Source organism: Cottoperca gobio, chromosome 7 (genome assembly GCF_900634415.1).
Source record: "Cottoperca gobio chromosome 7, fCotGob3.1, whole genome shotgun sequence".
NCBI lineage: Eukaryota > Metazoa > Chordata > Actinopteri > Perciformes > Bovichtidae > Cottoperca > Cottoperca gobio.
Window position 1 is genome coordinate 13,923,181 of NC_041361.1, and position 17,730 is coordinate 13,940,910.

At 36.5% G+C, this 17,730-nt stretch overlaps 2 protein-coding genes across 2 annotated transcripts; one reads left to right on the forward strand and one right to left on the reverse strand.

Moving 5' to 3' along the window:
• Window positions 1-2,088: 2,088 nt before the first annotated feature.
• On the reverse strand, window positions 2,089-6,331 carry LOC115010820 (chymotrypsin-like elastase family member 2A). The gene is made up of 7 exons (XM_029435632.1): window positions 6,292-6,331; window positions 6,049-6,137; window positions 5,446-5,543; window positions 4,910-5,029; window positions 4,675-4,811; window positions 2,857-3,002; window positions 2,089-2,253 (listed from the first exon to the last, which is right to left on the reverse strand). The coding sequence occupies exons 1-7, from the start codon at window positions 6,329-6,331 to the stop codon at window positions 2,089-2,091; spliced, it is 795 nt and encodes a 264-aa protein (XP_029291492.1).
• A 1,183-nt stretch (window positions 6,332-7,514) lies between these two features.
• On the forward strand, window positions 7,515-10,408 carry LOC115010931 (chymotrypsin-like elastase family member 2A). Its single transcript, XM_029435845.1, has 8 exons — window positions 7,515-7,551; window positions 7,750-7,838; window positions 7,927-8,024; window positions 8,783-8,905; window positions 9,013-9,149; window positions 9,523-9,668; window positions 9,813-9,965; window positions 10,391-10,408. The coding sequence occupies exons 1-8, from the start codon at window positions 7,515-7,517 to the stop codon at window positions 10,406-10,408; spliced, it is 801 nt and encodes a 266-aa protein (XP_029291705.1).
• Window positions 10,409-17,730: the final 7,322 nt, after the last annotated feature.

A 17,730-nucleotide genomic window follows, 5' to 3' on the forward strand; every position in this document is an offset into this window, starting at 1 on the left:
CATAGTTATAGATATTTAATTTGTCCAGATTCTTTACTATATATTTTTATGACCAAAGTTTTTAGAGTTTTTCACATTTTTCCATAACATCATAACACAATAAATGACAGAAAAAACCTCTGTTTTTATAAGCAATGAAAGAAAAAGGATAATCATGTCGATAAAGAAATTATAAATAATAATTATAAAATATACATACAATATATATAACAATAAATATATATACATATATTATATAGAGAGAGATAGAGAGAGAGATACAGCTATATATATATGTTTCTAGATAGGTATATATATATATAGGTCTATCTGGATAGCTAGAGATCTCTCTGTCTCCTATGGATATCTCTCATATCTATCTCTCTATATAGATATGTCTATCTTATATATATATACGTATAGACCCCTTCCACGTATATATATCTATATCTGTATATCTATAGATACATATAATCTGTAAGATATCTATATACATATCTCTCCACTATAAGACGTGTCTATGGTCTATATAGGTATATATATATATGTATATATATACATATCTATATGTATATATAGATCTTTGTATAGAGATAGACATATATAGATGTCTATATATGTATCTATCTCTATATAGTATATTATCTCTATATGTATATATATATATCTCTCTCCCTGTGTATATCTGTTAGGAGACTCCTGTTATATATGTCTATATAGATAATAATATGTCTAGAGAGATATCTATCTAGATCCTGTAGATCTATATATATAGATCTACTCTCTCTATATATATCCTATCTAGATATGTATAGATTTCTAGAGAGACTACTCTCTCTATCACCTATCTCTATCTATCTCCGTGTCTATGTATAGATCTATCTTATATCATCTATCTCTCTATCTAAGGAGACTCTCTCCATATCTTATCCCATCTATCTCTCTCTCTATCTATATATATCCATATATCCTAGATATGTGATATCTAGATCTCTATATATCTACCTAGCTAACACATGTATATATACATATATACCCCCATTCTCTATATAGATCATATATATGTATATATTATATGTTATATATATATATATATATACTGTGTATATATGTATATATAGCATGTGTATATATGTATATACTATTAGATAGGTATATAATATATATCTGTATGTATAGATATCTATATATATATATATAGATATATCTAGATAGATACGTATATATAGATGTATATATTTATATATAGAGAGATCTATAATTCTACACTGATATATATATATATACGTGTATATGGTATATATATATATATTATGTATATATATATATGTCTTATATATTAATATATATATGTATACTCTATGTATATATATATATATATATATATGTATATATATATGTATATATATAATATATTATACCTGTGTATATATGTCTATATACATGTGTCTATATGTAATATATATTATAGCTGTATATATATAGTCTATTATACCATTATTATATTATCAATGTCTATATATTATATTCTACTATATATCTACGATTATATTATATGTTAATTATATTTATACTTATAGATAATAATATATATACACATATCTATTATATAGTACGTATATCTGTACTAATGTATATATAGTCTATTATGTATCTATATATATATGTATATATATGTATAATATATATATATATATCATATTAATATATAATAATATAATATATAGATATATATATATATATATATATATATATATATACATATATACGTATGCCCTTTCATTGAGGATTTTATTCCAAATGAAGACCATGCATAACGTTTAATTTAGCTGAACCTTGCTGTAAAACTTGAACTCTCTGTGCTTTAAAGTTTGGCCTGAGGAAGACTGAGACACACACACACACACACACACACACACACACACACACACACACACACACACACACACACACACACACACACACACACACACACACAGTCTACTTTACCACACCAAGATGAGTGCAGCTTGATAGATTAAAAATGCTCACACTGTGTTCTTCACTATTGTAATCCTTGAAGCCTGAAGTAAATAGCACAAATAAAACAACAGTGACACAGTGAGAGGTTCAGTAGCTTACAGAGCTGATCCAATCGATGTAGGAGCTGACTTGTGTGAAGACGGTGGGCTTCTTGGCGAAATTGCAGCTGAGCCCGGAGCCAAAGCTGACGATGCCGTGAACCTCCCAGGCACCGTCCGTCTTCTGACAGTTCAAAGGGCCGCCAGAGTCGCCCTGAATCATGTGAGAGGAAACATATGATGCAAACTCCACAATTAACAGTAACTTCTTGTCCTTGAAAGACACACAGTGTTAGTGTTTACATCTAACATTTCTTAGGATACCTTACAGACATTTCTTTATTTATATGTTTTCTAACTTTTAACTGACAGTCTTCGTCTGAAATACTGAATGTTATTTACAACAGAAAAGACTTTTAGGTTTTCAGATTTGTGGGGGAATAGCAAACCGTATCAGAGGAAGACTCAGTTAAAGGACTAAAATGTACAAATTACAGAGCACTTACTGTTTGTTACAGTTATTGTTATCATTCATTAAACGATTAATCGTTTGGTACGTTATTTGTCAGAAAAAGCCAATTACAATTTCCCGACACCATTAAACACAAGTTGATATTTATTATATTATTATAAAATATAATATTAGATTTTGTTTGACATGTTAAGTTAAAATCATATTGAAATGAACAATATATGTACTCTTTTCTCCACAATAAGTAAAGAATTTAAATAAAACAAAGAATAGTCCTCTGTATAACACATGACAGATAGTCACAAAGCGTTGGTGCTACAGTACAATGTGTCATTTTAGACTCACGTTGCAGCCAGACACGACTCCATCTCCACCGGCACAGACCATGGTGTCCTTCACCTGAGCACCCCACCAGTCACGCTTGGTGCAGGTGGCGTGGTCCACCACGGGCAGGAGAGCCTGCTGCAGGATGTCAGCAATGGGACCTCCGGCTGTGTGGAGGAGAGATGCAGATGAGCTCAACTACAACTCAGGTAGAAGGCTGATGAGAAACTTTAGGCAAGAAAATATATTCCATCTACCTTGTAAAAAAACTGATAAAAAACTATCATTTAAGAATAATATTAAAAAATACTACAAACAACAAAAAGGTCTCCTTTACAATTACTTTTGTAGTAAAGTACAAACACCTTAATAGCTGAAGCTCAAATAATAAGATAACACTGTATACTTACCTAAATACAAAGAAACTTAGTATAACCTCTTATTAAAACTGCAATAAATATTGTGATAAACATTTTGAATATAAAGTTGTTCCCTTGCCCTTCGGGTAATTAATTCCCAAAACACATTTGTGCGTCAGAGACACTCTTGATTGATCATAAAAGAAAAAACGGTTTATTATTATTAATATTATGCTGACACTGAGATTATGCCGTTGGACTAAAAGTGTTTTTCTGCTTAATAATTGTTATTAATACCATATTTCCCCAAACTGAGATAAATATTCCCTACACTTTATACGAACCTAAATGCAAAGAAACTGTTAGTATAATATTTTATTAATTTTAATTTTAATTTTAATTTTAATTTTAATTTTAATTTTAATTTTAATTTTAATTTTAATTTTAATTTTAATTTTAATTTAATTTAATTTAATTTTTAATTTTATTATGGGGAGGTTCTGCAGGACGGGGGTGATGTGGCCACGGGAGCGGGTGTGGGTGAGGAGACGGGCGGCAGAGTTTTGGATGTGTTTGGATGGTGTGCTGTAGTGGAGGCTGTTGCCGTAGTCGAGTCTGGATGAGATGAAGGCGTGGATGAGGGTTTCGGCAGCAGGGAAGGAAAGTGATGGGCGGAGACGAGCTATATTGTTTAGATGAAAAAAGGCAGTTTTGGTGATCTGATTAATGTGGTTCGTGAAGGTGAGGTTGCTGTCGAAAATGACTCCAAGGTTCTGGATGTGTGGGGAGGGAGACAGAGGGGAGTTGGTAATGGTAAGGGACAAGTTGTTTTTGCTGAGGGATTTGGGACTGATAATGAGCATGTCAAATTTATCACAGTTGAGTTTTAGAAAGTTGTTTTGCATGAAATTGGGATGGATTTTGTAGAGATGTAGAGCTGGACGTCGTCAGCGTAGCAATGGAAATGGAGGCCATGGCGCCGTATGATGTGACCGAGGGGGAGGAGGTAGAGGATGAAGAGGAGAGGACCAAGCACCGAACCCTAGGGGACGCCTTGGGACAGAGGAGCAGGGGAGGAGGTGCAGTTGTTGATGTTGATGAACTGTTGCCGGTTTGTGAGGTAAGACTTCAGCCAGGAGAGAGCAGTGCCGGTGATGTTTGGGGAGGTTTTGAGACGGGAGAGCAGGATGGTGTGGTGGATGGTGTCAAAAGCTGCAGTGAGGTCGAGGAGGATGAGAATGGTGAGGTGTACAGAGTCGGAGGAGAGGAGGAGGTCGTTGGTGACTTTTAGGAGCGCTGTTTCTGTGCTGTGTTGTGAGTGGAAGCCGGATTGGAATGGTTCAAACAGATCGTTGGAGTTGAGGTGGGTTTTGAGTTGCGTTGAGACTACGTGTTCTAGTATTATCTGAGTTATCTGGAGCTTAAAATAAAAAATGAGGCAGATTTTGAGTCAAAGAGAGGCAGGAGATTGGGCACTAACTGTAGAGGCGACCCCATCCCGTGACATAGCAGGACTCGTTGTGGGGCAGGATGAAGCCAGCAGCCGGGAGACAAGCAGCCATGATGCTGTCGGAGAAGGTGACGGGGGACTCCAGCTTGATCAGGGCGATGTCGTTACTGGAGAGGAAACATAGATTTGGATTCAGACTTGCATACATTTTCAATAAAGTCTAACAATTCACACCCACAACCTTAGTGAGAAGTGATTCTTTTACCGGATGAAGAAGGGGTTCCACTTCTCATGCACAACAATGTTAGCGGTGCCCATGAACACAGCACCCTCCTCTGTCTGAATCAGGTTGTGCTTTCCCATGGCCACTCTGTACTCCTTGCCACTGCTGCAAGTTGACAGAGAGAAGAATATGAAGCAGGAAGTGATTTATTATCTCCGAAATCCTCTTCTAGTATTTCCAGCCAATTACAAACACGTTTTGTGGAATCTATATGGAAATATCGAGCTCATAACAAGCATTTTAATCTAAGTTAAAAAAGTGGAGAAATGTGCTATAGTGGGTTACCCATCAGCTTGCAATCTGCTGAATAAGTCTCTTATATACATTTTATCACTTGATTCTGGGAATTCCTCAAATCAAGTAAAAATGTATTGGAAACAAATTTAATAACTTCACAATTGACATGTTTTACCATTCCAAACAGCATGATCCATGTCACTGATTGCAAATATAGATATTTGTATCATTGAGTTATGGTAACTTGTCATCATGAATAGTTCTGGGCTCCACTGTTTCACCTGATGCAGTGAGCAGCAGTGAGGACCCACTGGTCAGAGATCAGAGTGCCTCCACAGGTGTGTCTCCACTCGCCCTGTCTGTTGTACTGCAGGGAAATCTAAAACATACATATGAACACAATCACACACTTACTTTTCACAGGCACGCGTGCAGCTGTGTCACTCTTCCCAATATGAAATGCACCCTTAAGCCAGTTCCAAATATGTATCAGAAAGTGTTCTGTTTTTCTGTGCCTTTGAATGATTGTTTTCTGTACTGCTCTTTTATTTCCGTTATTTAATAGGGGGCAACTTACTGCACTGTAACCTATAACTGTATTTCTGGTTTAATATTTGTTCTGTTTTAATCATCAATTTTTATTCTGTTTTAAAGTGTTTATTTGATCTTTTTATTGTCTTTTAAACATTGTTCTAATGCATTTCTTCGCCTGTGATGTAAAGCACTTTGGCCTCTGTGTTTGAAAGATGCTATAGAAATGAGCCTGCCTTCAAAATTCAACAATGCTTAATATACATACTTTACTGTTTACTTGATCTATTAGCCTATAATTAACTTTCCTCTCATGAAGTCCACAGTGTGCAGTTGATTTTTTCATGTTTTACCTGCCAGGGCCAGCTGCTAGGCCTGACGTCCTCTCCTCCAACCACCCTGGTCACCACAGGGGGGAAGGTGGGCAAGCCGCACCCGTAGGCTGAAACGGCAGAGACAGCAGAGACAGCAGAGACAGACTCTTAAAGCACAACTGTTCATCTGCATTCAGTTTGTAGAGAAAGCTGAAATACTGTATGTGTATTTAACACAAGAAAGATGGCTGTAAAAGTGTTGTGTGTGTGAAAGGTCCTTACCACCAGCAACAAAGAGAGCCAAAACCACAAACTTCATCATGTCTGAATCGCCACAGTTGTGAAACATCTGATATATTTATACATTTCATGATGTTATGCAACCTACAAAAGCTGGATCACATTCCTGGAAATGTTGCGTTTGATACGAGGGTGGAGCTAAGTGGACATCGAAACAGCCAGAAATTACCAGAATTACTAATAAGTGTCCTGAGTGTATAATTTAAGACTTGTTTGTTGAACAAGTCAGTGTAATAAAGACTTTTAGCTTTTATCATCAAGAGCTGGAGTTGACACAAAGAGCCTTACTCTATATCAAATGTAGCCCTTCCCTTCTGCCCTGAGTTTCTTTACAAAGAAGCGTCGAGCTGAAGTTTCCATTGCTTATGAAAGCACTGAATGTTTCCTGTGACTGTATTGTAGTACAATTAGGCAGTAAAAAGTTATTAGTACAATGTAATACTTATATATCTACACAAAAACAAGTCAGTTAATAAAGTTTGATTGCAACAGCAGTGGTTATTCCTCCGCATTGATCCACCAACTTATTGCAAATATGTGATTTTAAATAAATGTCTCTACAACTGTTTATGAAATTGTACGGTAAAATGCAACTTTATCCTTACTAAACATTAGTTTTTGATTCGTAAAAATCTGTTTAATTATCATGTTTAATTATTTGCTGCTTTAGTGTTTTATGTGTTTAAACACTGATGTGGAATTAATTAAACTAAATGGCTTTTCTGTATAATATTTCAATTTGTTCACAAATATTTCAAACATTTACAAAAATGCACATTGCATTACATATTTTGCAATTTAAATTAATGTGTAAACATATACAGTGAGATACATTCAAAAGCATAATTTCTGTTCCCCAGACCATAAACTGACTTCTAAGCCTGGCAGCTCAACTTGTATAGACCATTTTAAATTGATAGAGTGTTATTTATTTATTTATTTATTTATTTATAAAAGAGCTGACCAGCTCAGGTCACAGTGAGACATCTGTGAGCTTCACACAGAGGTAGCGTGGGGCAGATAAGGTGTATTTGGGGATATCTGTAGTTACTTATCTCCAAGGTTGATTTATTTTTCCTATGAACTTGCCCTGGCTGCTCTGAGCAAAATGTTAAGCAACACATTTAAAGTCTTTTAACAGGTCTGAGCAAAGCACTATATAAGGAAGAGCACGTCCCCCTGAACCTCTACTGTAGACTTTCAACATGAAGTTTGTGATACTGGCTTTGTTTGTGGCTGGTGGTAAGCTCCGATATGCGATATTCCAGACAGCTGAATGTGTTGCTACATACAACTGTCCACATTTGTTTTACATGAAGTTGTCTAGAAATGTGATATGAAGCATTTAGTTCAACACGTTCACATTTTATCCTTATGCTGATGAGTAAGATTTTAGATCCTGATCATAACATCTCCATGTTCTGTACTGTTGTTTGTTAGCCTACGGGTGCGGCCTGCCCACCTTCCCTCCCATCGTCACCAGGGTGGTTGGTGGAGATGATGTCCGTGAGAATAGCTGGCCCTGGCAGGTACAGTATGCCCATTTAAGACTTCTTCTTTAAATGGTGTGTCTTCTGTCCTAAAGTCATAACACGTGTCATTGTTTGTTCTCCTCAGGTGTCTCTGCAGTACAAGAGTGGCAGCAACTTTTACCACACATGCGGCGGTACTCTGATCTCCAACCAATGGGTCCTCACTGCTGCTCACTGCATCAGGTGGGTTTGAAAAAGCTAAATAAATCTGAAATCAAGAAGGTATACGAGGCCCAGCGGAGAAAGAGAGCCAGGCAGGCCGATGGTACACAGAGTGGTAGAGGCAGTAAGGAAGGAGAAATACGTTTGTGTGCTTTACTCTAGCAGTCTGATAAGTAAGCTACACAGAGATGGCTTAACAAGGCAGTTCAGTCTGAAGGCATCACTGATTGTTAGTATCCTTTATTTTTTATGTTTATTGACAGCCAGAGGATTTACAGAAGATAATTACAAAACTTTACCTCATGCCTGCTTTGAAAAATATACTGTGCATCACAACAACATGAGCTGCAAATAAGAAAGAAAGAAACACTCAAGCAAAAAAAACCAATCAAACAAACATCCAGGTTCAAATCCATTTCCATTAGATTCATCATCATGATCAATGAAACACATGTACATGTAATACAACAATGACATGCTTAATATTGTAATATTGTTTACTTACTTAGTATTTTTACTTTTAATCCGTGAAATCATTTTTAAGAAAACCCTATTTTATAGAAATGAGAATAGGTAGTCCCCCCCTTTGTTTACATTGGCATCAATTTAAACACTGTGAGAGTTAAATGAACCCTGTATATGAACAGCAGTAGCCCTGCAGTAATATAATGGCAGTGAAGGTGCTTGTAATAAGTAAGTTGGGTGTTCTGATAACGTGTGGTTGAATAGATTCTAGATCAAAGCAAGTCTGATTCTTGTTTCTGTTTGTGGCCGAGCAGCAGTCTCACCTACAGAGTCTACCTGGGAAAACACAATCTGGATTCCAACAACGAGGCAGGTTCCATCGCCATCAGCCCCGCCAAGATCGTCGTCCACGAGAACTGGGACTCTTACAGAATCCGGTGGGCTGCGTCATTTCCCTTCTTCTAGAAGATTGTGCTGCTGTGACTATTTTTGTTTTAAGTGTTCTGCCCAATGCTAAATGTGTTTTTTTGCATTCATGCTCTAGTAACGACATCGCCCTGATCAAGCTGGCAACTCCTGTCACTTTCTCTGACTCCGTCATGGCTGCATGTCTTCCCAACTCTGGTGACATCCTGTCTCATGGTGCTCCCTGCTACGTCACCGGCTGGGGTCGTCTCTGGAGTAAGACAATGCTGGCAACATATCTGTCCTCTCATATCTTTAAAGTTATATCAATTCCCCAGTCAAAGTTTTGTTAGCATGGCAACTTCTTCCACCTTCTCTCCGTTTTAAGATACATTTAGAGTTGCACACTGAATTGGAACACCGTTGAAGTGGTTGAGTCTGTTATTTACCCCCACTAATGAAAATATTAATAATCTTGGAACACAGATATTTAATGATTTACACCTCTTTCTTACATTTTCGCAATTGTAGTAAAAACGATCCGTTGTTTTCATCCACTTATGATGGGAATTCGAGCTATTAAAGCAGGTTTTGGATAAGGTGGTCTTGACTGCAGCTCTGAATCTGAATGCCCTGTTCTCTTCTAAAGCTGGAGGTCCTATCGCCGACGTCATGCAGCAGGCCCTCCTCCCTGTCATCAGCCACTCCACCTGCTCCAGGAGTGACTGGTGGGGCAGCCTGGTCACCACCAACATGCTCTGTGCAGGAGGAGACGGACAGCTGGCTAGCTGCAACGTGAGTCTGATTGGCTTTAATTAACAAACTCACGATGTTTAATAACCGTTTAATTTAAAACTACACCGCAGCCTTACACTCAAGCTTATCTCTACATTTCATTTTTTCTAAAAGCATTTGCCAACTTGTGTGAATGTTTTTCAGGGAGACTCCGGCGGTCCTCTGAACTGTGAGAACCCTGATGGGTCCTGGGACGTGCACGGCGTGGTGAGCTTCGGCTCCAGCATGGGCTGCAACTACCCCAAGAAGCCCTCCGTCTTCACTCGGGTCAGCGCCTACATCTCCTGGATCAACAACGTGAGTGAAAAAGCAATGGATATAACACATATTTATACAGTGTCCCATGACACACTAGATACAGAAGCAAAACCTTTTCCCTCTGTGGAGATCGATCCGCTCTCTGTTTACCGGCGTTAAGACTCATCACACAGCAGACCTTCAACCACTGACGGGCTGTGTTTGTTCTGATTACATGGCTCCTAATATTAGACAACTATCTGAGAAATTGTTTTATTCTAATCACTTCAAAATGGAAGTAATTTTCCAGAAATTATACAAATGATGAAATATCAATTACACAACAGACAGTAATTATTATCTCAATTTGAATTTGAGTCAGTAGCTCAGAAGAGTTGAGTTTTTAAGAAGCGCAGGTGCTCTAGTGCCCTCTAGTGGATTGTTTTAATAATATTATTATTATTATGCTTTCTTTTCCCCCCCAGGTGATGACCAAGAACTAATATGTTGGATGGTTCGTGTACTTAGTGGTTGCTGCTGCGTATCAAATAAAGAATGTAGTGGCTAATACCGTGTCTTCTGTGTTTTCTTAATCCAACATCAAAATGGTATTTATGTGTCTTAAACCCCACTCTTCTAAAGCCTACACTGAACTTTACATGTTATGTGTTTCTTCTTCTAAAGATCTGAATGTCATGTTAATTGTCTCACGTGATTTGAAACACTCTGGATGACTTTCAGCTACAGTCATATGTTTAGTTATGGATCATCTCCTTCATAAAAAGACCTGTCATCAACTGATAATGTTTCCTGACAGCTCATTTTTAGATTCACCATATAATAAACATTTGGATATGAGAGAAATGTTGAGTGTTTGAAAGGTGCATCCATCTGTTATTGTGGCACAAGGTCACATTTGTTTGCTACACCTAAATAAAAACAAGCCATGAGCTTTTATGTGCCTTCATGTGTTAAAGTTATATATATAAATTGATGGTGTAAACTATGTTTCAAACCCCCCAAAGCCAGAATATCATTCTGCTTTTGTTGTGGCATAAAATACAGTACGTCCACTTTCAGAATACAGGCTCTGAAATAATATCAAAGCTCTCTAAGGTACTGTACGTATTTATTAGCTGTATTTAAAAGTTTTATTTTTGGGATACTCAAGTAGCTTAAAGCTAATTTAAAACACGTGTTAAATTCCAATAGGTGAACTGGGACACAGCAGGTCATGGATCTGACTTCATGGTGTTAACACAAAGAATCACTTGTGTGGCTTATTAAATGAACTGTTTTGTTTTGCACTTTGTGTATGGGGGAAAGGTGTTTGTGGAAGTAAACGATTTACACTTTCGACAATGTCCACTTTTAGTAAACTAGTAAACAAACCACCTCTGAAGTGGCATCTCACCCCGTCCCTGGAAAACACTGATGTAGTTATTGGAATGTCCCTATTTTACCTGCTTTGTTCACAGATTCAGATAATGTGTTTGAAGTAAGACAATCTTATAGTTGAAATGTTCATTTACATAGCGTAAAAGCAACGACTATGTGTAAGTTAGAAAAGTTAGATGTCTAAAATGCAACATTTCTACCAAAATGAGTCCATTTCAACAGACAAGCTATAAGAGGTACGTTGCTAAGTACATGATTGTGTATGCAAGTTAACATTAGAGGTGGATTTCCTCTTTGTTTGTCGGAACAAGTCTTCTTAAATATATAACTTTGGTCCATTTAACTTTGGATTGCAGTGCCAGTATGTTACACAAATTATTTCAAGAATTTGTTTTCTAATGTTCATGAGATCCCTTAAGTGTTGTACCAAGTCCCAGGACTTTCCTTAACCCTCCTGTTGTGTTCCGGTCAAATCTGACCAATTTACTACTTTCATCAATCATAAATATTGTGTTTTACATTTGATTGCTTCAAGGCCTTATGCTATCCTCCACAATAGGCATTAGAACATATACAATTGCCACTTTCATTGAATTTTGAGTGGTTTAGTCAACTTTGTTACATCTATGGTGTTCCCGGTGAATGGGTAACCCTAGATTAAACACACACACACACACACACACACACACACACACACACACACACACACACACACACACACACACACACACACACACACACACACTGATGTTCTGTGAATTTGGTCTCTGTTTTGATTTTCCTTTTTTTCTTTTACAATAAATGTTAATTACATTAAATAAAAAATAATTAACTATATTATATATGTATATTAACTGCAGTTATTCATGTAAACCAGTAGTCTGAGACATTGTTTACAGCTGAAAAGGCTGTTAAATAAAATGTGTTGATGTAAGAGCTGTTAAAACAGATTTGAGCGGGAACACCAAAGTAAGGGGGGAGAAACGAACACAATAAGAGTGTTAATCAAGTCTTTTTCACCATTTCACATCGAAAATGGGTTTAAAGTTTATATCTTGATGCAGGTTTAGCATATCCAAATGTATGATGTTATGTATACTCTTTGTATTGATAGCACCATCATGCTCATCAATGTTGGATAAACATCCTAAAATACATTTGTCTGTATCGTATGTTTTAGAAATAGAGGAGCAGACAGTGAATATTCGTGACTCAAAGAGGACAAGGCTTTTTTAAAGTGCAGGACAGGGACAGGTAAAAGGGTACTACTTCAGACTAAAACATATTTGCAATTATGATAATTTTCTATACCCACTATGGACCACTCTCCCCTGGGAACTGACACACAGAAACCATTATAAAACCCACTTTCCAATACAAATATTCTATGTTACAGGTTCTTTAGTCACAACCCCAATTACTATCCTGTCTTGTACCTGAAAGATCTCATTTATAACCGTGATGTTCCACAGTAATTATTAACAGAGAACGACGGTTCCCCTATTTTGCTCCCAGGGCTCATTTGCATGTTAATTATCATTAACATCAAAGGAAAACAAGTAATGGCAGTTAAATAAATAACCTTTAATTTATCCTCTGCTTGGATGATATTGTAATGTTAATGCTTTTGGGCAAGATCAACAGTGGAACAAATACTGTACATCACATTATCAATCCATATCAAGACAAGTGACTATTAGGTAGTGAAAATGGTCTAAATATGTACATTTATTTTTACTCAATGAATATTAAGTAAAATATTTATATTTATATATTTATAAAGTATTTGAAGTTATAAAAACTGCCAGAGAGATGGGTCGGACTAGATGTATAAGCTTCGGACAGATGATTCTTTCTTTATTTAATGGGAATGCCATAAACTTTGATCACAGGAAGGAAATTGTTTCTGATAAAACTGTGATAAATATTACTGTACGAGTGTCAGAATAAAGGTCATCAGTTGGTTTTATGCATTTCCAGTGGAATTTTATAAAGCAACATTTGCTTGTTGTTGACATTTCACAGAGGATGAATTGTATATCATTTATTCTACGTAGGATATTCGTCTGTAAATATTTGCATGTCTCTTTCCATAAAATGACGGAACTTAATAATTAACACCTTGGCACCTGAAATGAGTCATTTACTGAAAAATGGCAGGGGTCTATTGGTAAGTTAAAGTGTGTCTGGAAATAGCTTTATTTTGCCTCAAGATGGCGACAGATTACTATTTAGGAGCCTTTCCACACAGCGAGGAGGCCGCTGCACCTTTGCATTGTCCACACAAGAGCTACTTCATACATTTGAACCGTGTGTTCGACTAAGCAGAATTTAGACCACAATGGCACATAACACATTGATTAATCATATATACTGTATATTGTAAGCCTCTGCATATTACTTAAGATGATAATACCCATGTTTAGATTAACACATTTGTTATGCATTATTTTAGCCAACAGTAATCATGTCATTAATGAAGCAATAAGGATTACTTAACATTTTAAAAACCGTGAGGTGAAGCTAAATGACAGAGAATAAACAACACACATTGAATGTTACTGTACTTCATATGTAATGGGTGGATAGTGGAGAATATTTATTCTATATTTTGAGTAGTATAATGCAAAAATGGTCCTGATTGTTTAATGTTTTAATGTCAGAACTGGAGTTTATTGTTTTTATTTTTTTTGCTGAAATCAGTCAATGTGATGTAATTTATATTTGTTTACTAAGGCTAGAATTTAAAACTATTAATGTAATCCGAGGTACTGGTGACATACTGTAAAATCTCTCAATTTATTTTAGCTGTCACTGTGGTATACTTCATATCTATACTGTAGAATACACATATAGGCTCACTGGAAGAGCTACACTGCTCCTTTTTCATTACATGTGTGTGTGAGTGTGTGTGTGTGTGTGTGTGTGTGTGTGTGTGTGTGTGTGTGTGTGTGTGTGTGTGTGTGTGTGCGTGCGTGTGTGTGTGTGTGTGTGTGTGTGCGTGTGTGTGTGTGTGCGTGTGCGTGTGTGTGTGTGTGTGTGTAGCTAGTGCGTACATGAAAATGGATTTGTTCGACAGAAACACAGAAATCTGCATCGTTGTCGAACAGATTTACTTTGACATGAAGCAGCCTGTGTCTGCCTGTGCCTCGGACACCAGCAGGTGTGAGGTTTCCAGTCCATGCACTGAACCCAACAAGCAGTAATGTTGAACAAATGTAACCTTTCAGCCTCTCCTGTGCTGCGATGAGATGTTTTTGGCACTCTGCAGAATTCCTGGATGGCTCTCTCTGACTCGGCTTTGACCCTCGCCCATCTGTTACCATGTCCCGGGTTAGAAGGCTACCAAATGCTACACATGTTGTTGGCCTCAGGGTGTGGGCAAAATGTTTCGGGTGTGCGATGGATGCTGTGATGAACTGTTAGGGTAGACATTTGTCCTGTGTGTGTGTGTGTGTGTGTGTGTGTGTGTGTGTGTGTGTGTGTGTGTGTGTGTGTGTGTGTGTGTGTGTGTGTGTGTGTGTGTGGACCTTTTTTAAGTTCAAGCACAGTTGAACCAACTGCATATGCAGTGTATCTGATGGAGACATTACATCTTTTACAGGCTGCAATCACTACACTTTCAAAATTGCTTGTATTTGAATTAGTCTCTCAGTTTCTGGTGCAATAACATTTTCTAAATATAGTTCCAGGTCACATGTAAGTTCAGCAATGAAAAAATAAATGCATTTTCATTTATTAAGTGCTTCTCGATGCCACCCCAGTATTAGGCAGGGCTTGCTGGCCAGGGTGTGTTTGCTGCTGGGAAATGGAGTTTAAATATAGCACACGGCAGAAGCAGTTAAATGGCCCCGCTGCGCAGGCTCTGTCAATGCATATGACCAGTGTTTAGCACCACTTTGTTTCTGAAGAACATGAATTTAAATGTGCCAAGTGACAACCGCAGTGACTTCATGCCAGACATCCTCCAAGTCGCCCATAGACTTTCACTTTGCACTCCTGGGTGTGCTAATCGCCTCCTTCAAATAGGGCCATGAGATCACAATCACATTTTCTTGTTGTAAAAGACCACTGTGAATGAAAAGAGCTGCAGGTGTGATGTTGTGTTAGTGACATTAAATGTGTTCACTTGTCACCTCCTTGACTTTGTGCAATTTTACAAACAGGATTATTGGCTGATGAGATCCCGTTCTTACAATTCAGTTACAATTCCATATTGAAGTTTTATTTGCTTTCATGTGTCCATGTGTAATTCCATGAGTTCTTGTTTCATTGTTATTTTTTATTAAATGCACTACTCAGTGTGTCTGATCTTTATTAGTTTCAGCACTGCATGGTGACACGTCTGTTTTTGCTTTTATTCAATGATACGTCTGTCATAGGCCTGGGAGTTGGTAGTGATATGTTCTATTGTAGCATGCACTGGTGCTGCACTGGATTGCAGACATACAGGCAGACAGAGAATCAAACTTTAATATGAGCACAGTGGAAATGGCCAGTATTGAAAATATTAGTTTTTGACTTTTAGTTGTGCTGTTAACAAGGGGGCAATGCATTATTAAAGTGTTACCGTCCAGGGGGAAAATAGAACCTTTATCGACATGGGCTCAGTGGCCTTGCTGATGTCATCATCACCCTGTGTGCGTGTGTGTACAATGAGGCAGACTCTTCCCGTGTGGGCATCACGGGACAAAGTAGTCTTTATGCAGTGTGCAGAGCTCCAAGGCAGAAACATTGTTGAGCAGTAAAACATTCTGTAACTAAAACCACATGTTCCAGAGTGGAGGACAGACAAACACAGGCAGCCTCTGCAGCTCAGGAGTTGGTGCCCTATCATCAGGGGCTCCTTTTTGACTCCAATGCAACACCCTCGTTCAACATTGTGCATTTTATATGTATCAGGAAACTCAAATCAAGAACAGATTGACTCTGGCACAAATGCTGTGGGATGATGCAGATAGGTGAGAACAAAGGAACACGTTTGAATTGACACATTTTTTAGTACAACTGAACATGTTATTTGCAACTGAGCGTGTACATTTCTTCAACAGATGTTTAAAGAAATGTACACCTTACTTACCTTTGTTTACCTACCATACAATCATACATGTAGATGTTAAAATGTGTCTTCTTGCCAACAGCTAGTGGCTTACAGGCACTAAATAAAATGCCAAACATAACTGCCAATCAGCCATGGAATAACTGCATCAAGGACGCCTTTATTGAGCCGCTATCAGACAAAACTTTAGCAAAATGATCTTCGTTTGTGGGCAAAATCATCTGACTTAACTTCACCGCATGCCATACACTTATATATGTGTGTGTGTGTGTGTGTGTGTGTGTGTGTGTGTGTGTGTGTGTGTGTGTGTGTATATATATATATATATATACATGTATATGTGTAAACACTACTGTCATATCTACCTACCTCATGTATATTAATCATATCATATTTTTTCCATACTTTTTACTGTAATATGTCCTTTTTCATACATATATGTATTTATGTATGTATTATATATATATATATTATATATATATATATATACATATATATACGTATATATATATATATACAATATATACGTATATATATGTATTATATATATGTATATATATATATATATATATATATATATATATACATATATATATATATATATATATACATATATATATATATATATATATATACATATAGATATATATATATATATATATATATATCCTTTTTTATACATGTATGTATATACATATAATATATATATATATATATATATATGTATTTAATATATCTATATATATATATTATATATATTATATATATATATAATACATATATAAATACATACATAATACATATATATATATATATATAAATACATACATAAATACATATATATATATATATATATATATATATATATATATATATGTATATACATACATGTATAAAAAAAGGATATGTTACAGTAGGACAATAGTGCAAAAGTGGTTTGGAAAAAAATATGATATGATTAATGTAACATGTTGCTTTATATACATGAGGTAGGTGGATATGACAGTATGTTTACAGCATGCTTAGGTCTATATTTGTCAGTGATGATTAAAACAACTTTTTTATTTGAAAAAATCCTTCCAAAACTCGCAAAATGCTTTTTCCAAAGCCTCTTTGCGTCTTTAGGCTTTTATTTTATTCTCTCAATGACCTCAGTGGATAACTGTTACCAGAGCTACTGTGTATGCTTAATGGCGGCTACTTAAAGGATTGGAAAACTTGTCAGTTGTGATGTTTTCCTTCTTAAAACTGATGTTCAGACTGGAGCTGCTGATTCACTTCTGTTGTCCAGTGTTGTTTCCATTCTTCTCTCAGTCCAATAAAGTTTTACAATTCCCTCACACAGCTCTTACCCAATGTGCACTGTGG